Below are 22,739 nucleotides of genomic sequence, written 5' to 3'. Positions count from 1 at the left end.
GAGCACAACCCTTTCTTATCCATTAACTCATTTGATCTTCATAACAACCCTTGAGGTATGTCTGTTACCCCCACTTTATGGATACTGAATCTGAGGTTGGAGAAGTAATGTTGCCTGTCCCACCTCCTCAATTAAAGCAGGACTAACCCAGGCTTCTGGACCCTTTTACAGGAGGCATTAAGCAACCTGCTCCCCTCTGACAACCTCCCCACTCACCCAGGCTCCCCTCTAGGAAGCTGGGGGCATCTCTAGCCCCCATGTAGTTACTCACTTTCAACCCCATCTCACATCTTTTGCCAAACTGGCCACAACCACCCCACACTCCCCACCTCCCAGATACAAATCCTCACTCTAAGCCTGCCCCATCTCTTTCTTCTCTGCTCTTCTTTCTCTGCGGTCCTCCAAGCAACTTCTCCCAGCTCTGAGAGGTAGAGGAGAGGTGGGAGGCCCCGTAGCTGGAAGAGGGAGGGGAAAAGGTTCCTACAGGGAACTCCTCCGGGCCTCAGGGGCCCTGGCATTCAGCTCTGCCCAACTGAGCTCCCGGAACATCAGTGAGGTTGCGCAAAAAGTGAGGAGAGGAGCGGCAGTACACAAGGGTGGGGGAAATGGTTAGGCACAGGAAGCCGTGGGAGAGACAGCCAGCAGGCAGGTCATCCTGGTTTCCCCACACACACCACTGTCCCCCGGGAAACCTGTTGGTGAAGTTTTAGGTGTCTTATCCAAGAAGGGTTCTCCTGAGGTCATCTCAGCTATCCCCCTGCCTCCGGGCAAGCTGTTTTCTCTGTTTCTTCCAAGCTGACTGGCTGAATGGTAGGAGCCTTTCTGCCGGGGAAAGCGGGGTCTGGGGAGGAAGTATGGCTTGTTGGGGCACCAGGGGTCAGGGGAGAGTAGAGTCCATGTGCTGAATCAAGCGGGGACTCCTACCCTCCTACTCCTACCTCCCATTTGCTCGGTGGGGGTGATGATGATGTCACAGGTGTGGAGTGCCAGTCACGTGCCAAGCAAAACAGCCAGGGCGAGAATATGCATCATCAGTGCCTGGGAAGGAAGGCCACCTCGAGAAGGGAGTCTCAAGGAAAAACTTCACAGAGGGAAGGGAGGCACCTTGCTTTATGGGGCGGGGAAGGCCAGAATAAAATTCTGCTGCTGCGAGGCCCAGAGAGAGAAGGCCTGGGCTGGCACTAGGGAGGGATGCCCCTCACCCTCCCTTCCTCTGCTTCTCCCAAAGCTTGTAAATGCCCCAGATATGAGCCAGCCCAGGCCCCGCTACGTGGTAGACAGAGCCGCATACTCCCTCACCCTCCTGGACGATGAGTTTGAGAAGAAGGACCGGACATACCCAGTGGGAGAGAAACTTCACAATGCCTTCAGGTAACTGGCCCAGAACCCAGACTCCTGCCTCCTCTGCTCCCCACCAAAATCCTTTCTGCACCAGGACACGGCTTCTGCACCAGTATCCCTAAGATGGGGTTAAGGGAAGCCCTGGGGAAGTGAGGTTCTGTATAATGAATTTAAGATCCTACAACCTCATCTGTACTGAGACCCCCCAGGGAGGATGGGGAGCAGAAGCAAGAACCATCCAGAAGGGTTATAGGGCATCCCCAAAGCCCTGCCTGGCATCTCCCATATTCTCACTCCACCCGAGTCCCTTTGTGCTTGTTAAGGCATGGTAGATGGGCATGCTACATTATGGAGGGGCGGGGAGCATCAGAGCCCTTACTCCATGCCCTATTCCCTCCTTACAAAAAATACCTGAAGATACCATCACCCCAAACCCTTTGTCCTTTCCTTCCTGGATGTTCCTTCCTCCACTTGGTCCAGAGAATGCCCAAAGGAGGCCCTAAATTCCTGGACTTTCCTGAGGGGACCTACCAGGGTGTAGTCCTGCCAGCATCAAGGCTCTTTCCACTCTCAGCTCCCTGGAACTGCGATGGTGGGTATGAAACCTTGCCCCTAAGGAGGCGCTACTCGAGGTGATCCATACCCACACCCCAGGAGGCTGGGGTTGCCAGCATCACCCTCCCCCTTCCCAGACTCCTGGCAGACCTCCTCCGGCCTAGCTATAGGCCAGCTCACTCTCCCTCACTCCCCTGGGGAAACTCCCCTTGTTCCTACTGCTCCCGATTCAGTTACCTGGATTGAGGTCACTGGCAATGGCTGAAGTGGAGATGCAGGTGGAACTGGTTCGGGCCGGGGGAATCACCCACTTGAGTTTATACTAAAAGCCTGGCCCAACCCTGTTTCTCTTGGGAGGCTCCATTTCTACCCAGTTACAGTCTGTCCTCACAGCTGTGCTCCTCAGACAGGTGGTCTCTGCCAGTCTCTGTGCCCAGAGAGACTTTAGGGCACAAAGTCTGAGGATGAGAAGATCTGCTATTGTTCTAAAAGATTAGGATAATGAAAGCTGTAAAGGGATATAGCAAACTAACAATTCCCATGATACTGACACGAGAGCCTTGAACAGTGCCTGGCGTAGAGAAGGTACCCCAGTAAATATTTGTTTCATGAATGAATGAATGAATGAATGTCTAGAAAGCTAATCCCTTTCTCCACTCTCCTCTTGGCCTCTGCTTCCAGCCCTTCTTCCAAGCTTCAGATTGCTTTGCCCAACATACAGCAGACCTGCAAGTAAGGCTGGGCATGGCCGAGCCCTCCAATGAGTTGTTTTTCTTTCCCTAGCCAGCTCTCTATTCATATCCAGTTTTCTCTGCCACAAACAGACCTGATGGAGCCCCTGCAGGGCTGGTTCTCTCTTTGAGCAAGGCTTTAGAGTTGCATTAAGTGATTTACCACGCGTCCACCTCCCCTTCTGGCGTCCCAGGGCTGGCAGAGGCACCCATGAGCCCCAGAAGGGACCGGGGGTAAGATATTGATGATGATGCTGTTTCATGGAGTGTTAGTTGGAAGAGAAAATCTGCTCAGACTTTCCAAGGTACAAAGCATTGTCTGTGTTGGTTTCAGTCTTGGGCGACATCCAGGGGACCGAGTGTCAGGGAAACTATGTTGAGCAACAGCAAAGAGCAAGAATTGGTGCTGGGCAGGAAAGGAAACCTCATCGGAGCAGGCCAGTGAGTCACCAGATGGGCCCTAAGTATGTGAGTTCCCTCAGCTGGGAGAAAGAAAGCAACTGCCCCTCACCCACTTCCAGTCATCAATCCACCGGCTGTCACCCTTGAGTTTGTAAGCCTTGTTCCTACCGCTCCCGAGTTTCTGTGAAAGGACCTTGAGGTGTTCAACAAACAGGGAAGGGATCAACTCTCTCCACCCTGCGCTGACCGACGAATTCTTCCCTCCTCTGCTGCCCAGTGAATTAACAGGAGAAAGAACTCCGGTCCTGGAGTTACCACACATAAAGGACAGTGAGTCAGCAGAGTGCACCCTGCAGGAATAATAGAACCTTCCTTTTCAGGGAAGTTCTAAGAAAAATGGCAGCAGGCAGGTCCCACTCATGTATTCACTCATTCATTTATTCAACAAATGTTTACTAAGTGCCCCTGTGCAAGGCTCAAGGTGTACGAAGATGAACAGGAGAGCTAGGCTTCTTGCCATGCATGGTGGGGTTTGCTGTCTAGTGGGAGAGACAGACAAAAAGCAACGAATTGCCCCACAGGACGCACACACAGCGGCAGGAGCCCAGACACAGGTACCCAGGCCTGGGATCAGACAGAAGGACTCAGGGGAGTCTTTCCCAGAGAAAGGCCATCTGAGCCAGGGGATGGATTTGATACCTCTGAAGGCTAAGCCACCATAACACTCATACCTTTAAGCCAAGTCTTGTAAACTCCCCAGGTAAGCAGCTGGCAGTCAGAAGACCTCCAGCTAATGCCCAGGGCAAGTTGACAAGCTCTCAAGAAAATGTTCCTGCATTTTCTTCTCAGTATACCTGGCACACAGTGCAGTGAATTTAGAATGAACCAATGAATGAAATGAACAGGATATGATAATCCCTCTCCAACTCGGAAAGTCCAAGCCATGCAGAGCCGACTGGAAATCCGCCCCTTTCCCCTCCAGATGTTCCTCAGCCAAGTTCAAAGCTGCGGTGTTTGCGCTGCTGCCTGTGCTCTCCTGGCTCCCCAAGTACAAGATTAAAGACTACATCGTCCCCGACCTGCTTGGTGGACTCAGCGGGGGATCCATCCAGGTCCCACAAGGTGAAGGGGTCCCCTCAGCCAGGCCTGGCTTGCCATACCCCCATCATTCCTCTCCTCGTCCCCACTCCCTCCCTCTGTGATCCCCCATGACAGTCATGCTGTACCCCCTTCATTCCTCTCCTCGTCCCCACTCCATCCCTCTGTGATCCCCCATAACAGTCATGCTATACCCCCTTCATTCCTCTCCTCGTCCCCACTCCCTCCCTCTGTGATCCCCCTCTGACAGTCATGCTATACCCCCATCATTCCTCTCCTCGTCCCCACTCCATCCCTCTGTGATCCCCCTATGACAGTCATGCTGTACCCCCTTCATTCCTCTCCTCGTCCCCACTCCCTCCCTCTGTGATCCCCTTATGACAGTCATGCTGCTGAGCTTCAATCTCATTGTCCTCTGCAGGCATGGCATTCGCTCTGCTGGCCAATCTTCCTGCAGTCAATGGCCTCTACTCCTCCTTCTTCCCCCTCCTGACCTACTTCTTCCTGGGGGGTGTGCACCAGATGGTGCCAGGTAAGGCCCCTCCCCTCTGGGCAGGCCACAAGGATGGGAGGTGTGGCGAAGGGGGCTTGGGAGATTTTCCATCTGCATTCTCCTAGAGTTGGTGTCAGTCAGTCCTAGGGAAATGGTCACTGCGAACGTCAGTCCTGGGTCCTCGGTGACCTTGGAGAAACCCCTGAGCCTCCTTGAGTTCAGTGAGCATTACCTGTTCCATCTTCCTCCCTGGAATGAGAGGAAGACTTGGCAGAACAAGATATACTGTATGCTATAACATGCTTAAACAGATGTGAGAATCACCATCTAACTCCCTGGCTGGTCTCAGCCGGCCACTACAGGGACATCTGGACTTCTCTGGTGCTAAGTGAGATGGAGGAAAGCCTGGTCACAGGGGCGGGTTTCTGGTTCAGGCTGTGCTTATATTTCTGAGTTCATTTCCTCACGTGTCCAGTGAGACAATATTGACCGTTGAGCTGAAAGTACCTTGAAAAGCATAGATCATGGTTGGAGTGAGGGTTGATATTATTATGATGGAGAACAGTGTTGGAGGTGCAGGGATCCATCCCCCTGGGGGTCGGGAAGCGTTCCTGGGCCCCTTTCTGGTTTCCATAGGTGTGGTCCAAACATCTGATTTTTGCTGGCTGGGTGGGGCACCACAGGTACCTTTGCCGTTATCAGCATCCTGGTGGGTAACATCTGTCTGCAGCTAGCCCCAGAGTCGAAATTCCAGGTCTTCAACAACGCCACCAATGAGAGCTATGTGGACACAGCAGCCATGGAGGCGGAGAGGCTGCACGTGTCAGCTACGCTAGCCTGCCTCACTGCCATCATCCAGGTGAGGGGCAGCCCCCAACCCTGCTAGGAAGGCATCAGACCACCCTGCCCTTGCTTCAAAGTCTTAGCTTTAATGCTAAATCTGATTTAGGGGACTGGGCGTGGAGGCTCATGCCTGTAATCCCAAAACTTTGGGAGGCTAAAGCAGGCGGATCACTTGAGGTCAGGAGTTGGAGACCAACCTCACCAACATGGTGAAACCCCATCTCTACGAAAAATACAAAATAAGCCAGCCATGGTGGCATGCACCTGTAATCCTGGCTACTCTAGATGCTGAGGCAGGAGAATCGCTTGAACCCACAATGCAGAGGTTGCAGTGAGCCAAGATCGCACCACTGCACTCCAGCCTGGCGACAGAGCGAGACTCTGTCTCAAGAAAAAAAAGGAAAGAAAGAAAGAAAAAAGGAAAAAAAAAATCTAATTTAGGGCTCTACTTCCCTTCTCCCCATCCCAGGGCTAAAGAGAACCTTGAAAATTAACAGTATCTCCTCACCTGCATCTAGCAGGACCATACAAAGGAACAACAGCGGCACCTGTAAAACTGTCTAAAAGACTCACGGCCTCTCTCCATCATCCCTTGGAGAAGCCCAAGTCTCTGCCAGCACAGTCTTGCAGACTGCTCAGTTTCTCTAACATCCCTCACCCCGCTCCAGCCTCCTCTGCTCCAAGCCACAGCAGCAGTTGCACAACATAAATCCCTGCAAGGAGTTGCAAAGGATTCTGCTGGGTTTTATGAAGGGAAGCACAACATGACAGAATGCGAGAGCAAAACACAGTCCCAGAGAACACCTTTTCATTCACTCATTCATTCAGTTTCATGCCAAGAACTGGGCTAAACCCTGGGATACAAAGATAAATAAGAAAAGGTCCAATTCACAAGCTGCTCACAGCCCAGCAGAGGAAGGAGCCATGACAACAGATATATTTGTATGCAGTGAGATAAGCAGCAGAGTAGAGCTATGTACAAAGACCTATAGAACAGAGCAGACAGTCACGGAGGACCTCAAAGAGGAGGTGACACTCCACCTGTCTTAAAGGATGAGAAGTTAACCAGGAACGAGATATACAGAGGATGGTTCAGGCAGAGGGAACCCTAAAAACACAGTGTGATCTGCCCAGGAAACAGCAGGGAGCTTGGTGTGGCTGGAAGGTAGAGGACCCCAGAAGAGGCTAGAAGAGTAGGCAGAAGCCAGACAATGAAATCTGTGGTCTGTCCCCTAAAGAGCGACTTTGGGTCTGATTGGCAGTTTATACGGATCATTCGGGCTGCCCAGAGAATGATGAGTGGGAGGCGGATTAGAATCAAGGCAGGGGACCTGTCGGGAGACTCTGCGGAGGCCCAGGCAGGAGTCATGCAGGCCAAGACCAGGTAGAGAAAGAGATGGGGCTGGACTTGAAAAGAACATTTTACCAGGAGCCACGACAGAGCCTGGGGACAGACTGGATGTGGGAGGTTAAGGGAGAATGACTCAAGTTTTTGGTTGGGCAACCAGGTTAATGATGGTGTCATTTACTGAGAGAGAAAACATGGGGGGAGGACCAGACTTATTTTACAGATAAGGAAGCCAAAGCCAGAGAGGTGATGTGACAAAAAGGCCTGTGCTCTAAAGGAACTGAAGGTCTGATGGCGACCGTGCAGAGCACAATGAAGGGCAGGTGAAGGTCACAGACGGCCCGTTTCGCTCAAGCTACTGCTATCCCAGGGCTGCATGGAGCTCCAGGCCTGGGTGTGAGCGGGGCGGGTTGCTGGAACTGATGAGCCGCACTGCCCTTCCCCACAAGCCGCCCTTCTCCTCCCCTCAGATGGGCCTGGGCTTTGTGCAGTTTGGCTTCGTGGCCATCTACCTCTCCGAGTCCTTCATCCGGGGCTTCATGACGGCCGCGGGCCTGCAGATCCTGATTTCGGTTCTCAAGTACATCTTCGGACTGACCGTCCCCTCCTACACAGGCCCGGGGTCCATCGTCTTTGTGAGTCTGGGGGTGCACCCCTGCAAATGGGGCAAGGCTCGAGCAGACACATGAGGTGGCTGTACTGTTTTAAGAAGCTGTGAGCTCCTCGTTGTAAGATGTTCTCAAGCAAAGGCTGGCTTAGCTGTTGTTCAGAGAGGATTCCGAGGGGCTTTCCTTCTTGGGAGGCTCAAAGGCACGACCTTGAGGCTCGCTGAGGTTCCTGGTAGTTAATCCCTGCAGAAAAGATCTGGACACTCTCCACCAGTTCCCCATTCTAGCCCCTCAACCTCTCCCTGCTTAGAAAGTCCCTCCTCACGTCTAATCTCCATCCTCCTCCTTCAGCTCAAACTCTTCCGAAGAAGAAGAAAGCATTCCCTTTCCAGCATGAGTTCCCCATGTACCTTTTGGGAGAGGGCGGTGGACAGTGGGACAGTGTTTCTGATCAGGGTTTGAACTCCTCTGTCTTGGTATGCCTCCGTTAGCTTTGATGGCATCCCTTCGATGGGTCAGACACTCAAAGGTGGGGTAGCATGGGAAGAAGGGGTGGGAGCCTGTGAGCATGATGCTCTTTCCCCCAGACCTTCATTGACATTTGCAAAAACCTCCCCCACACCAACATCGCCTCGCTCATCTTCGCCCTCATCAGCGGTGCCTTCCTGGTGCTGGTGAAGGAGCTCAATGCTCGCTACATGCACAAGATCCGCTTCCCCATCCCTACAGAGATGATTGTGGTAAGGACCTTGTCCAGAGCTGGGGTGCTGGGGGGCCAGACTGTGAGAAGAGGAAACCAGCTCGGTCAGGGCCAGGGGAGCCCCTACCCCTCCTCACCCCATCCCCTCCACTGGACGGGAAGTGTGATGTGAATCCATCCCATCCCCCACATGTGGTGCTTCCTCTCTTTCTACTGCTTTGATAATTTCCCCTAAGGAGGCAGGGGAGTGGGATTCAGGGTCCCCAGAGAAAAGAAAGACTTGAGAGAGACCCCTGCCCTGGCCCCAGCTTAGGGCCAATCCCCATTCTCCACTTTGGGGTTTGCAGGTGGTGGTGGCAACAGCTATCTCCGGGGGCTGTAAGATGCCCAAAAAGTATCACATGCAGATCGTGGGAGAAATCCAACGCGGGTGAGTCTAGTGGCCCGGAAGCCTGGCCCACCCGCACCACACGCCCCGCTAAGGCCGGAGCTCGGAGAGGGAGACGAGATGACCTCTACGAAAACGCAGTAGAAACTGTATGACAGTGACCATGCATGAATTATTACTGTTTCCTGAGAAGGGCCACACAACCAGCCGATGTTGGCTATTTTATGAAAAATGAGTCTTAACTGCCGCACTCCCCTTTTAAATCTCATTCAACTGATGCTGTTAAACAAAGCCTCTCTGATCAGCCCCTTGCTGGCTCTTTGCCTTGCTCTAATGCATTGGTTCTTTGTCCGTGCAGAAAGAGAGCTATTAGGTTCAACCAGATTCATGGAGCATCCACTCTGTGCCAGGCACCATGCTGGGCCCTGGGAGGAGAGGGGCGACGCTCGTCCTGCAGGGCTGGAGCGGGCAAGGGAGGGAAGGCCACACAGCACTAGAGGTCTAGGGGGTCTGTGGACTCACAAGCGTATAGAGTTCAGAATCTGGGACTAAACAAATGAGGCCCTGCCACATACTGGCCTAGTGACCTTGGGCAAGTTAGGTTCTCTAAGCCTCAGTTTCCACCTTTGTGAAACAGGAGTGGTGGTGCCTACCCTATGGGGTGGTGCTGAGGATTCAGACTGAATGGGATAACTTAGGTAGAGATCCCGGCACACCATGGGGGCCTGGCTGGTCCTCGCGGGCTGGTGAAGGACTTGGCTGCCCTCCCTGCTCACACTCTTGGGCTCTGCCTCCTTCCTGGCCCCTCGGCAGGTTCCCCACCCCGGTGTCACCTGTGGTCTCGCAGTGGAAGGACATGATAGGCACAGCCTTCTCCCTAGCCATTGTGGGCTACGTCATCAACCTGGCTATGGGCCGGACCCTGGCCAACAAGCATGGCTACAACGTGGATTCGAACCAGGTAGCTCTGGCCACCTCCGGCAGGGCTGGGCGGGACAGGTCAACTCAGGCCTGGCATGAGACATCTTGGCTGGGGGGCTCATTGGGCTGAGGTGAGGCAGGGAGGCCTCTGGCCCCAAGGGGCTGACCTCCTCTTGACTGGGAGTGTGTGACTTTATAGCCACTGGGTCACTCTCAGGGCCTAGGCCTACAGTCCAGCTTGCATGCCTGGCTGCACTTGGTCCCCGTGCCCCTCCACCCCACACTGGCTTCTAATCCTGCCCCTCCCCACAGGAGATGATCGCCCTGGGCTGCAGCAACTTCTTTGGCTCCTTCTTTAAAATTCATGTCATTTGCTGTGCGCTTTCCGTCACTCTGGCTGTGGATGGAGCTGGAGGAAAGTCCCAGGTGAGCCTTGTACTAGGGGCATGGGGTGGAGGTGGTAACAGAACGGCTGCCCCAGTGAAGCCTGGGCACTGCAAGCCAAGCCAGCTCTTCTCCAACCCTCATCTCCCTCCTTGGTCTCCACTCCACCAGAGCCATGTATTGGTAATAAATCAAGAGCAAAAATTTCACACCTGCTCTCTATCCCCAACTCTTTCTCGGAATAGGTGGCAAGCCTGTGTGTGTCTCTGGTGGTGATGATCACCATGCTGGTCCTGGGAACCTATCTGTATCCTCTCCCCAAGGTAAGATCCCAGCCATCGAGCAGAGGACAGCGAGAGACTCCAGAAAGAACAATCCCTGAGAGTTGTGTGGCACTTTCCAGACTACAAAGTGCCACCATTGTCATACTTAGTCTCAACCACAACCTGTGAGGTGGACAATGCAGGTTTTATCCTCCCCATTTTACAGGTGAAGGAAACTGAGTCTGAGAGTCTAAGTAACCTTGTCCACAGTGAGGCAGCTCACAGCACAGGGCTGGTCCCAAACTCCAGCCTTCTGTCCTCAGAATCGAATCCCTAGGCAGTGTTTACACCTACCCATGGGCACCAGGCTCTCATGTAGCCCTGCTGGGAGGGCTGTACGCACGCGTCATTTAGGGATGAGGGAAGAGAGGTCAGGCAAGGATGGGGCCAGGAAGGACCCCACGGCTCTAACACCAGCACTTTCCAAGCCTAAGATTGAATGCAGAGATTTGGGGGATCGGCCAGGGGAGGTGTTCCCCATCTCTGTCCTGCCAGGCTTTGGGGTCAGGTATGTGTAGGAGGGCAAAAAGAAGGGAACCCCCAGGGGCCTAGAGCAATGTTCTGCTTCTCTAGTCTGTGCTAGGAGCCCTGATTGCTGTCAATCTCAAGAACTCCCTCAAGCAACTCACCGATCCCTACTACCTGTGGAGGAAGAGCAAGCTGGACTGCGTGAGTATCGGCCATGCCCCTGCCCTCTCCTCCAACCCCACAGCCCTGTCACTTAGCCCTGTCCTAACAAGGAACCCTCTAGTCGGCTGCTTCCTAATTCGCATAGCTGAGTGGTTAAAAGCCCAGGTTTTGAAGTGATACACCCTATGTTCAAACCCTAACTCAGCCATCTGCTGGCTGCGTGGCCAACACAAGCCCCTTAACCTTTCCAAGTCTTGGAGTCTTCATCTGGGAAATAGGTACTTTATATTCTGTCTCCCAGGGTTTTCTATGAAGAAGAAGCAGGGTAATACAAGTAAGCATGTTGTCTACATCATATTCGATACCCAATAAAACTTAGCTATTACTATTTTTATGACATAGAGCTCCAAAAAAGCAAAAGGAAATCTTTTTTTAAAAAAAAAAAAAAACTAGAACATAAAGCCAGAGGACCTAAATATTGAGCAAGTGACTAGACTTCTCTGGAGTTCTATTTCCTCATCTGTAAATAGGGGTGAGAGTCATGCAGTCATGCTTGCGTCAAGCCCTGGTTCCGAGGATTAAATGAGATCACAGTGGGAAAACACCACATGAGCATAAACATTCTGCAAACATGACTTGTTGTTATGACTAGTCGCACACCCCACCACGTCTTCCACTGGGCATAGTAATGAAGGCCGGTGTGTACTGACGCTGCGTTCTCTCCATGCAAGCCCCACCATCGCCTATGGGAGAGGATTTAATAACCTTTCTTAACAATAATGAAACCAAAGCTCAGAGCAGTTAAATAAATCATCAAAGGCCACAGAGGTAGGAAGTGGTGGAGTCTGGATTAAAACTCCAAGTCTTGGACTCCAGACCTCTGGGCTGGACTGTCTCATAGGGAAGGGAGGCTCACCCACCTAGGGCAGGGAAAAAAGTGGCTCACCTGTGGTCACCCAGGGAGAGAGTGATGGGGATAGGGAGAAAAATTAGACCTCAGTTCCCAGCACAGGGATCTGCTTTTATCACAGCCCAACAAGCCCCCGCTATGGCAGTATTTCCTTCTGTCCATATGGCGACTTGTGTTTCCATTTGATCTTCACAGCAATTCTCTACAGGAACCTGGGCATATGTCTTTCCTTTAGAGGAATGTGTGGGTCTTAAAATCTTGAGGGGCAACTATCAAAACATCATTCAGTGTTGCCCCCCCACACACAAAGCCAGGCCCCCAGCCGGTCAGAAAGCCCTGCTGAGTTTCCGTCGCCCACGCAGCACGCTGCTAGACACAGAGAGGAAACTCACATTTACTGATCACTCGCTGAGCACCCGTCGCTAGGTTAGGACCGTCAGGCTCCTTAACTTTTGAATCCTTTCATAAGGTAGGCGTTGTTATTCTCCTTTTGTGGGCTAGGAACCCAGGGCTCACATGGTCATTAAGGAACAAAACTTTGGGCTGGGTGCGGTGACTCACACCTGTCTGTGATCTAGCACCTCAGGAGGCTGAGGCAGGAGGACTGCTTGACATCAGGAGTTCAACATCAGCCTGGGCAGCATAGCAAGAGCCCATCTCTACAAAAATAAAAAGTTAGCTGGGTGTAACGGCACGTGCCTATAGTCCTAGCTACTCAGGAAGGTAAGGTGGGAGCATGGCTTGGGTTCACGAGTTTGAGGCTGCAGTGAGCTGATCTTGCCACTGCACTCCAAGCCTGAGCAACGGAGCAAGACCCTGTGACTCCAAAACCAACCAACCAAATAAACAAACCCAAGCGCATCTGACCCAAGAAGCGTGCTCTTATGGATGCTGCGTCCCTGTGTGTGCCGGGGCTTCTTCTGAAAACACAGACAACCACAGTCAGTCTAAGGGAAATAGGCAAATGTAACCAAAGCACAAATACATAAATTATTGCAAAAACATGATTTAAAAAAAAAAGAAGAGCAGGTCTGAGGTTGTGCTAGCAGAGAATGGCCTTGGCTAATTCAGGAAGACTTCCTGAAAGAGGTGGTTTTTTTCCCCAGGTCTGCTTTTGACATCTCTCTTTTTACAGTGCATCTGGGTAGTGAGCTTCCTCTCCTCCTTCTTCCTCAGCCTGCCCTATGGTGTGGCAGTGGGTGTCGCCTTCTCTGTCCTGGTTGTGATCTTCCAGACTCAGTTGTAAGTAACAGCTTTCGCCCTCCCAGGCCCACAGTCGGGTCCCTGGGCCAGCCCGTGGAGAGCTCCCATGCCACAGCCCTGCTTAGCCCACTTCCACCTCTGGGCCTGGCACTGGAGGTGCTTCCAGGCCCGAGGAGATCCTGACCCAGCCAGGACTGTGGGCACAGCCTGGGCTATTTGATTTCTCATATCCTGAAAACCCCAGGGGAAGCCAGCATAGTGTCGCTAGGGATGGCTGGGGAGAGGGCGGTGGCAGAGAAAGGAGGGCAACAGCGATGGTGAGATTCAACATCGTTCCAAAGACACTGCCAGAACCCCAAACCAAATGGGACCCCACCCCAGGAGAACGCCAGGTAGAAACGGATATGGTGTTCTGCACACTGGGAGTATCAGAGAGAAGGGGCCCTGGTCAAGGCAGGGAGGGTGCTGAGTGTTGGGGGAATCCTGTCCTCTCTTCTTGAGAACTCAGAACAAGGAAGTGATGACTTCAGGGTCACTGAAGCTTGTCACCTTGTGTACTCACCCCACTTCTCTCCCCTGCCGCCTGGTCTTGGAGCTAGATCAAGGGCCTGTCTGTCCTCCTCCTAGTTATAGGAGGCCACAGGCCACCAGACGTGTTCCCAGTGCAAAAAGGCACAGCAAGTCTGGGGGTGAGGACAGGACCCCATCCTACCTTGGCTCTGCCCCTGCCCTGCCCCAGCACGGGCACCTTCCAGGCCCACGAACCATTAGCGTTCTCTTACGTTTTTCTCTTCCTTCTCCATCCAGTCGAAATGGCTACGCACTGGCCCAGGTCATGGACACTGACATTTACGTGAATCCCAAGACCTATGGTAGGGTAGGTAATTAAAGCTTATGACCACCTTCTTTTGCTCTGTGCCAACCCAAGGAGAGATTGTTTTTTAAAGCCAATGAAGACATTTCTACAAATTGAGCTCAGTCTCCCTGTCACAGGCCCAGGATATCCAGGGGATTAAAATCATCACTTACTGCTCCCCTCTCTACTTTGCCAACTCAGAGATCTTCAGGCAAAAGGTCATTGCCAAGGTAAGGCTCAGTCCCTGGTGACCAGAGGCTCTGGACAGAGAGTGGCCAGAAGACGGAAGCAGGAGGGCAGTGGGAGCCGAGAACAGGCCACTCCTGTGGAGGGCGGAGGTCGGGATTGCTGTTGGCTCTCTCCCTACAGACAGGTATGGATCCCCAGAAAGTATTACTAGCCAAGCAAAAATACCTCAAGAAGCAGGAGAAGCGGAGAATGAGGCCCGCACAACAGAGGAAGTCTCTATTCATGAAAACCAAGGTAAATGGAGACCAGGAGAAGCCCCCGTGCCCTGCTCTCCTGCCCATTCTGATATTGCCCTGTTACTCGTGGTACTCCGGGGCCCCACTTCCCACCCTGAAAGGCAAAGACAGGAAGTCTCTGGGAACACTGCCTGGTGGCCACTGGGCATTTTCCTTCTTCTTCTTCTTTTTCTTTTCTTTTTTTTTAGAGATGAAGTTTTGCTCTTGTCAACCAGGCTGGAGTGCAGTGGCGCGATCTCAGCTTACTGCAATCTCTGCCTCCAAGGTTCAAGCGATTCTCCTGCCTCAGCCTCCTGAGTAGCTGGGATTACAGGTGCCCGCCACCACGCCTGGCTGATATTTGCATTTTTAGTAGAGACAGGGTTTCACCATGTTGGCCAGGCTGGTCTCCAACCCCTGACCTGAGGTGATCCACCTACCTCAGCCTCCTAAAGTGCTGAGATTACAGGCGTGAGCCACCGCACCCAGCCTAGGCATTTTTCTTCTTGGATGAGGTGCTACCAGTTCCCAGGGTAGCCAATGAACTCCCACGACCCTTCTCCATTTTCTGGCTAAGATAGGACATAGCCCATGGACTTTTGAACAAACCAGAAGGGGAGCAGCAGTGAATTTTCTAGGGAACCCAGGCAGCCCAGGGCTAGCAGGGCTGGGGTGGGCATGGGAGTAACTCCTGTAATCCCAGCACTTTGGGAGGCTGAGGTGGGAAAATCACTTGAGGTCAAGAGTTGGAGACCAGCCTACCCAACATGGCAAAACCCTGTCTCTACTAAAAAGACACAAAAAATAGCCAGGCGTGGTGGTGGCACCTGTAATACCAGGTACTCAGGAGGCCGAGGCACGAGAATCGCTTGAACCCAGGAAGCAGAGTTTGCAGTGAGCCGAGCTGGTGCCACTGCACTCCAGCCTAGGTGACAGAGGGAGACTCTGTCTCAAGAAATAAAGGAACTCAGTGTCCCCAGAGGGGCTTCCTCCCAGAGAGAGTGGGCGGAGGCTTCAGTGCCTCTCTTAAGAGGGTCCTCTGACTTTGTCTGGGTTGTAGGAGACCAAGCTTGCAGGCCCTGCCGAAGAAAGGGCTTTGGGAGAGGCCTCTCAGCTGGGCTTTCAGGGCCTGTGTTCACCATCACCACATGGAGTTATTCCCTCCACCTACACCCATCATGCCCCTGCTTCAGCCACAGCAAAGTCTGGCTCGGCCTGGTGGTCCCTGACTATGTCCACTGCCCCCACCCCTCCAGACCGTCTCCCTGCAGGAGCTGCAGCAGGACTTTGAGAACGGCATCCCCACTGACCCCAACAACAACCAGACGCCGGCTAATGGCGCCAGCGTGTCCTACATCACCTTCAGCCCCGACAGCTCCTCGGCTGCCCAGAGTGAGCCACCGGCCTCTGCTGAGGCCCCCAATGAGCCCAGTGACACTCTGGCCAGCGTCCCGCCCTTCGTCACCTTCCACACCCTCATCCTTGACATGAGTGGAGTCAGCTTTGTGGACCTGATGGGCATCAAGGCCCTGGCTAAGGTGAGGCCTTCAGGGACAGCAGGCTCCGCCCCCTCCACCCTCCTCTCCCACATCCCCTTTCCTTGGAGCCCTCATTCCAGGGAGCTAAGGAACGAAACTCAGAGTGGAGGCTAAAGGCTCCTAGGAACCCCTCCTTTCCCCAGACACTACCAGGATAGGATGTTCTCCGCAGAGCAGTCCCAGACAGCCGGTGACAACACATGGCTGGATAGGTCTATCAGAGCTTCAGGCCCCCGTGCTCCCAACACCCCCAGCAGAGGCCATCCCAAGTCCCTCTGAGGAACCCACCCAGGGGCTCTGAGGAGAGTCCAGTTTGGCTCCTGGTTCATGATCTGCTGCCCTTGTCCCTCATTCACCGGCCAGCCTAGGAGAGGAGAAGAAATAACAGCAGTGCCCCACACCATCAAGCCAGACAGCCCACGGGACACCTTGAATGAATGTATCTATCTGATAACTTTCCAGCAGCCACCGCCAATGGCGGGGAGTCAGCAAACCGCAGAGCTGGCTCAGATAGAGGCAAGCCAGGGGAACAACAGGCACAGAGAGTGTTTGGACTGACGTCACCATCAACCAGGTGTGGGGAAGGCCTCATCCCCAGCCTTGGGCCTCAGCCGGCTTCCTTAGCCGGGATCTGGACTCCAGGCCAGCCTTGGCTGAAGCTCTAGACTCCCTGAGCCTCCATCCTCCCCTGCGGCTTCTGCCTGAAGCCACAGAGGAGTCTGGGAAAATCTAAGCTGCTGAAAGAAAAGATCTAGTCCCACAAGAAGGGGTCATGGTGACTTTAAGGGCCCTCCACGTTGGCAAAACCCCATTTCCGCCCCCCGTCCCAAAGAAGCCGTCAGCCCACACTCCAGGGAAAAGTGGTGTGCTTTGCTGCTATTTTTATCTTTGGCTGCTGGGCTCTCGGGGTTGCTTATTTGTTTGACTTCCCCTCTGAAGTACGTTTTGTGAATCACTTTTGAGACCCACTCAGAACATTCCTTTCCTTTTGCCTCCCTACCCAACACCTCCAGCTGAGCTCCACCTATGGGAAGATCGGTGTGAAGGTCTTCTTGGTGAACATCCACGGTAAGAGAAAGAGGACGTTTAGGGACTGAACGGCTGGCAAGGAGGGTGGGGTAGGAACAGGTTGGTGGGGTCTGAATAGCGAGTAGGTTGGAAATGAGAGCACTCAGATAACCCCCGCAAGTGGCCGCCTGCTCATAAAAGCTTCAGGTACGAGTCCAAAGAGACCGGTCAGATTGCATAAACATCCCACGGGTCCTAGTGACAGAGTGGGGGTGAGAGGTCATGGAGCTGCAAAAGGACAGCTAGGATTCTAATCTACCCATAACTAATTTGCCATGTATTCTTGGCGGAGTCACTTTATCTATCAAGGGATCTATTTCTACCTATGTAAAATGAGAGGGTTGACTAGATGGATTTGGGGATCCTCTCCCAACCAGAATCTCCATGAATCTATATAGACATAAAGCACACAGTAGCCTAATTCCCCAGGGACCATATAAATATGCAGTTATATAGGCACATAGTCTCCAAAGGTGCGCATACACAGCCTCAAGGGCGTGGCCACAGAGCAGCAGACATTTACATCATTAGCATATATGCAAAGTGCAGAGATGTGGGAGCAAGTGCACACAGACGCATAGAAGCGTGTGAAGGGGGCGCGTACACACACACCAGCCCCCTGCACTGGGTCACACCCACTCCAGCAGGGCCGCAGGTCCCAAGCTCCGCATAGCCACCCTCAGGGAGAAGATCTGCAGTGCCCAGGGCCTGCTATGATATGCTCCGGAGTTAGAAGCAGTGGATTCTACCCAACCTCTCTGGACACCCGCTTAGGAAACCATCTCTAGGATTAAGAGTAATGGTTCTGCCACACATTGAAAGTTGCTGGAAAGGTCCAGGAAAACAAGAGGAAGGATGGATGTTTGGGGGATAGAACTGGTAGCAACCTCCTCAAAGAAGGCTTAGGCTTTACCACCCAAATCACCACAAAGTACGAACTCCCTAAATCAAACTGCTTCCTTCTGCCCTGGCTTGAAAGTTCAGCATCCTCAAGTTCATGTTGCCCTCTGCCGTCCAGAACTGATATTGCAATGCCAATGCCATGGCCCTCAGATACAGCAAGAGCTCCGACCTCAGGCCTCTCCCTTCCGTCCCAAGTCGGGTCTCACCACCTTCCCCACCCCAGCTCCAACCCACAATGGCTGTTATCTTTCTGAAGGTGATCTTTTCTCCTTCTAGCCCAGGTGTACAATGACATTAGCCATGGAGGCGTCTTTGAGGATGGGAGTTTAGAATGCAATCACGTCTTTCCCAGCATACACGATGCCGTCCTCTTCGCCCAGGCAAATGCCAGAGACGTGACCCCAAGACGAAACTTCCAAGGGGTAAGGTCCCTGCGCCTGGAGAATCCTAGGCTCCAAGGCATTGAAATAGCAGGACCAAGAGGCACTAGAAAGAACACAGGAGAAGGTTTAAGTTCCAATACCAAGTCTGCCATTGATGTTTTCTGACAGAATGAGTACCATCAACTAACATTACCTACCTCCCAGCATTTGTCTTTTGTTTTTGTTTTAGGGTAAAATGATAATTACATCTTTTGTGTCACTTGAAAGCACTTTGTGTATTGTAAAAATTCTTTAGCAATATAAATTTCCTGGTTGCACAAACCCCCAAAGCATAGTCTAGCACGCCCACTCTTCTGGCACTGTTCCCTGCCTCCTCCTTATCTGCTTCTAAAGGGGGCTTTGGGGAAGGGAGGGAGGGAAGTAAGCCTGCCCATTTTAACTTAGCAGAGCTTAGAGATTTCAGGCTGGTGATGGAGGAAGAGGTTGGGTCTGAGTTTTGTCTCCACTTTTTGACATTTAATTTACTAGCTCAGTAAGTGACATACAAATGGGATACAAATAACACCATCTAAAACTCCAGGAGGCTGGGGAGTCAGAAAAAGCCCACTCCCTTGGGTTCCCTGCCCAGGTACCCCCAGCCATCTCTCAGCCCTCAGGGTCCTCTCCCAGCTCAATTCCTATCCTTGGCCTTCCAAGACTTTGTGCCCCAGCCCTGGGTAAAAACCTCCCCTTCCCTCTGCGGGTCATAAGAAAGGCTTTTCTGGCTCTGGAGCAACGATTTGCTCTTTGCCTTAAGAGACTGATAAAGGTGAAGCCATCTGCTCTAAGTGCTGAAAGACTGCCCAGGAACACACAGGGCGCTGCCTCCTGCCCTCCATGCCTAGAGGGAAACTCTGGAGAAACAGCGGGCTTTCCTGCTTCGTGAACTTGTCCACAGAGCAAAGAGGGAGATTCTGGAGGAATTCGCATTATTTGTTGGTGACTTAATCACGTTCAGCTACTCTGAACATGATATGTATACTTTATTAGTTACAGACTTATAAGTAATTTATATTTTATATAATATAGTTAAATATTATAGACTATATTCATAGATACAGATCACAAACATATACATACACCTTTTTAACAGCATGGTGAGGGGCAAAGCAGGCAAAGTGAGGCTGGTTATCAGACTCTTACAGATTAGAAAACAGGTTCCCAGGAGGACAGGAATTCCCCAAGATCAGGCAGCTAGCCAGTAGTTATTCTAAGCTGGGCAAAACCTTCCCTGCCTCTAATAGCCCACAAAAGAGGGAAGACCCTGATACACACCTGTCTGGTATAAGGGAGAAGACCACAGCTGTGCTGTTTTTGAGGCAGGTGAGGGAGAGGGCAAGAGGATGAATCGTGTCAGGAAGCAGTGTCCACTCAAAGCTGGCCACGTGTCCGTCTTCCTGCCACCATCCAACAACTTTGCTGTTCAGTCACTGACGCTCATTCTGCACCAACTTCCTCCCTTCCAGGCTCCAGGGGACCCTGAGCTCTCCTTGTACGACTCAGAGGAGGACATCCCCGGCTACTGGGACTTAGAGCAGGTGAGCTGAGGGACAGGGCTGTGAGGGTGGGAGCAGGGTGAGGAGGGGAAGGATGGGGTCGCTCTCAAATACAAGGTGTTCACTTGGCTGTCTCACCTCCAGCCCACAGCAGTCACATTCAAGGCCACAAAGATTTGTGCCCATTGTTTTCTTTTCTTTTCTTTTCCTTTTTTTTTTTTTTTTTTTTTTTGAGACAAAGTCTCACTCTATTGCCCAGACTGGAGTAGCATGATCTCGGCTAACTCCAACCTCTGCCTCCCGGGTTCCAGCAGTTCCCCTGCCTCAGCCTCCTGAGTAGCTGAGACTACAGGCCTGCGCCAGGCTAATTTTTGTATTTTTTATGGAGACAGGGGTTTCACTGTGTTGGCCGGCTGGTCTCAAACTTCCGATCTCAAACAATCTGCCTGCCTCAGTCTCCCTAAGTGCTGGGGTACAGGCAAAAGCCACCACGCCCGGCCTTTGTTTTCATTCTTCTCACTCCCTGAAAGGCATCCTGGGGAGAGGGTGAGTCACTGGACCAAGTCCTAGAGAACTGGTATCTATTCTTACTCTCCAACACATCACCCACGTGACCTTGGGCGAGCCACATACACCCTGGGTCCTAGTTTTTATCGCCTGTGAAATTAGGGAAACATAAAGTCATACCTGTCCCATCCACCACACAAGATTGGCAAGGGAGTCATTTGTTCTTTCACTCATTCAGCAGGTATTTATGGTGTACCTAGTGTTTGCCTGACGCAGTTCAGGATGGGGACACAGCAGTGAGCCAAACAAAGGCCTCTGCCTTTTAGAAACTTATGTTCTGGTAGAATAGACGAATTCTGGGGCTACAAATGAATTATTATTGCATGTGGACAGGACTTAAGAACTAAATGACATGTGACTGGGCACAATGGCTCACACCTGTAATCCCAGCACTTTGGGAGGTTGAGGCAGGTGGATCGCCTGAGGTCAAGAGTTCAAGACTAGCCTGGCCAACATGGCAAAACCCCGTCTCTACTAAAACTATGAAAATCAGCCAGGCATGGTGGCACACACCTGTAGTCCCAGCTACTTGGGAATCTGAGGCATGAGAATCACTTGAACTTGGGAGGCAAAGGTTGCAGTGAGCAGAGATCGCACCACTGCATTCCAGCCTGGGTGACAGAGCGAGACTCTGTCTCAAAAACAAACAAACAAAACCATCCCATCCCCATAGGGCCCATAGAAATTAACACCACCCCACCAATGCCCTGAATTAAAAGAAACCAGATGACTCGGTTTAGAGATGGCTTTGGATCTGTGAGAAACAGTGTCTCTCTTTGTACCTCTTCCCACTCTTTTCGACATTGAGCTCCATGGTCCTCTGAATCCATCTCTCTCAGTGCTGATGGCAGGTGGAACAGATTAGAAAACAGTGCTGGAGCCACAGAGATCTGGCAGACTGATTTCTGGGCCCTCTTGGAATCTCCAGCATATTCCAAAAAGCCTAGATAGGACCAAAATAGCTTATCAAAGCGAGAAAGGACTTTAGGGCTTTTCTACTGCCAACCTGCATTCTACCCAATGAAGGAAGTGAAGCTAAAAGCGGGCAAGGGACACATGGAAGGTCACACAGCACACGGGAGGCGATTCACGTGTAGATTTCAGCACCTGCTTCTGCCACTCCGGACTGGTTCACCTCCTAGCCTGATCTGCCCCTCCCCTGTTCACACACACACTCGCACACACACGTGCACACGCGGTGCCTCATTCTGGCCAGGGGTTCCTAGGGTCACCTCTTGGTTGCAGCCAGTTGGTTGTGACCCCAGCTGGTCTAACCTCTCTCTTCCCCTCCCACTTCCTTCCTGTGGCTCCTGCAGGAGATGTTCGGGAGTATGTTTCACACAGAGACGCTGACCGCCCTGTGAGGGCCCCGCCAGTCCTCACGCTGCCTACAGAGTGCCTGGCACTTGGGACTTCCACAGAGGAGGAACCCGGGGTCGCAGGGAGCGTGGAGAGGAGGAAAGTGCACCCCCAGGGCCCGCATTCCTCTCTCCTCTCCCCTTCTCTCCTCCCCTCCTTCCCTCCCTGCATCTCCAGAGGGAGCGTCTCAGCAGCAGGGGGTGCTACCCTTACAGGAGTGAGAATCTGGGGAGCCCAGTCTTCACCCTCCAGGCCTTGGCTGCAGTGGGCAAGCCTCCTGATCACTCCACCCCACCCACCTCGGCCCTGTCCTTGGCAGCTGAAGGACACCTTGACTTCCAGCTTTTACAAGTGAGCCAAAAACAGAAGGACAAGTACGACTGTGCTGGCCTCCTGTGCAAGCTTCCAAAAGTGTCCCAGGGCCCACATGGCTCGGTGTCAGATGGTGTCAGGCTGTCATGGGACATAGGAAAAAACTTGGTTAGGACTCTGGCTTGCCTTCCCCAGCTGCTTCAACGCTGTCTCTGGAAGCTCGGCACCCAGGGAAGGCCTTAGTAACTATGCGGCCCCCACATCATCCCAAGGCTGCCCAAGCCACCTCTGCTATCAGCACATCAGACTGTAGCCTGGACAGTGGCCAGGACCGTCGAGACCACCAGAGCTACCTCCCCAGGGGCAGCCCACTAAGGTTCTGCCTCAGCCTCCTGAAACACTGCTGCCTCTACCCTCAGAGGCTGCTCCTTTCCCCTGGAGGCTGGGTAGAAACCCCAAAGAGGGAGATCGGTAGCCGGCAGAATCGTCTGGCAACCTAGTAATAGATACCAGTAATTCTGCACAAAAGCTTTTGGGAATCCCTCTTTGTACCCGGGACTCAGAGGGGAAGAGGGTGCTGGTACCAACACAGGAAAAGCTGATGGGACCCGGGCCCCGACGGCCTCCCTCGACCTCAGGGACCATCAGGGAAATGCCTCCCCTTGGTAAATCTGCCTGGTCCTTTACCTGGCAAAGAGCCCATCATGTTAACTCTTCCTGACCTGCTTGGGACCCACAGCCACGATGGGGTTCTTCTGCAGGCAAGGGAGGAAGTCCTCCAGGATCCGCTGCATCTCCTATCTGCATGCAGATGTGGAAAGGGGCTGATCCAGATCAGGTCTTCCTCCACGGGAAGATTCCTTAACACCCTTAGGA

The 22,739-nt window shown here is 52.7% G+C and overlaps 1 protein-coding gene and 1 long non-coding RNA gene across 3 annotated transcripts in view; one reads left to right on the top strand and one right to left on the bottom strand.

The window, feature by feature from the left end:
• The window catches only part of LOC105722110 (uncharacterized), a 43,529-nt gene extending 41,355 nt beyond the window's left edge, over window positions 1-2,174 (bottom strand). The window contains exons 1-2 of one of the 2 annotated variants that reach the window (XR_010336500.1): window positions 2,134-2,174; window positions 1,300-1,459 (exon numbers count right to left, since the gene is read on the bottom strand). This is a non-coding gene — a long non-coding RNA (uncharacterized LOC105722110). Of the gene's footprint in view, window positions 1-1,299; window positions 1,460-1,872; window positions 1,942-2,133 lie in introns of those variants that run through there. The other variant, XR_001108497.2, reaches the window with a different exon arrangement.
• Window positions 1,247-21,556, top strand: SLC26A9 (solute carrier family 26 member 9). The gene is made up of 20 exons (XM_012459313.2): window positions 1,247-1,371; window positions 4,012-4,151; window positions 4,549-4,659; window positions 5,304-5,479; window positions 7,282-7,446; window positions 8,007-8,159; window positions 8,467-8,549; window positions 9,321-9,468; window positions 9,741-9,854; window positions 10,058-10,135; window positions 10,709-10,804; window positions 12,811-12,917; window positions 13,686-13,755; window positions 13,872-13,964; window positions 14,104-14,217; window positions 15,455-15,736; window positions 16,750-16,804; window positions 17,984-18,129; window positions 19,596-19,667; window positions 21,509-21,556. Exons 1-20 carry the CDS (start codon window positions 1,247-1,249, stop codon window positions 21,554-21,556), a joined length of 2,376 nt encoding a protein of 791 aa, XP_012314736.2.
• The last annotated feature ends 1,183 nt before the right edge of the window (window positions 21,557-22,739 follow it).

The sequence above is a fragment of the Aotus nancymaae genome, unplaced genomic scaffold (assembly GCF_030222135.1).
Source record: "Aotus nancymaae isolate 86718 unplaced genomic scaffold, 86718_ANA_hifiasm-v0.15.2.pri h1tg000039l, whole genome shotgun sequence".
Lineage (NCBI taxonomy): Eukaryota > Metazoa > Chordata > Mammalia > Primates > Aotidae > Aotus > Aotus nancymaae.
Note: the sequence above shows the minus strand (reverse complement) of the source record. Positions and strands in the feature narration are given on the sequence as shown.

What these genes read in the sequence shown, in the direction of transcription:
- SLC26A9 (XM_012459313.2), top strand. Translation starts at nt 1,247, where the DNA reads ATGAGCCAGCCCAGGCCCCGCTACGTGGTAGACAGAGCCGCATACTCC. An exon ending in GCCCGGGGTCCATCGTCTTT is followed by an intron (nt 7,447 to 8,006) that starts GTGAGTCTGGGG and finishes TCTTTCCCCCAG; the next exon opens with ACCTTCATTGACATTTGCAA. An exon ending in ATCTGTATCCTCTCCCCAAG is followed by an intron (nt 10,136 to 10,708) that starts GTAAGATCCCAG and finishes CTGCTTCTCTAG; the next exon opens with TCTGTGCTAGGAGCCCTGAT.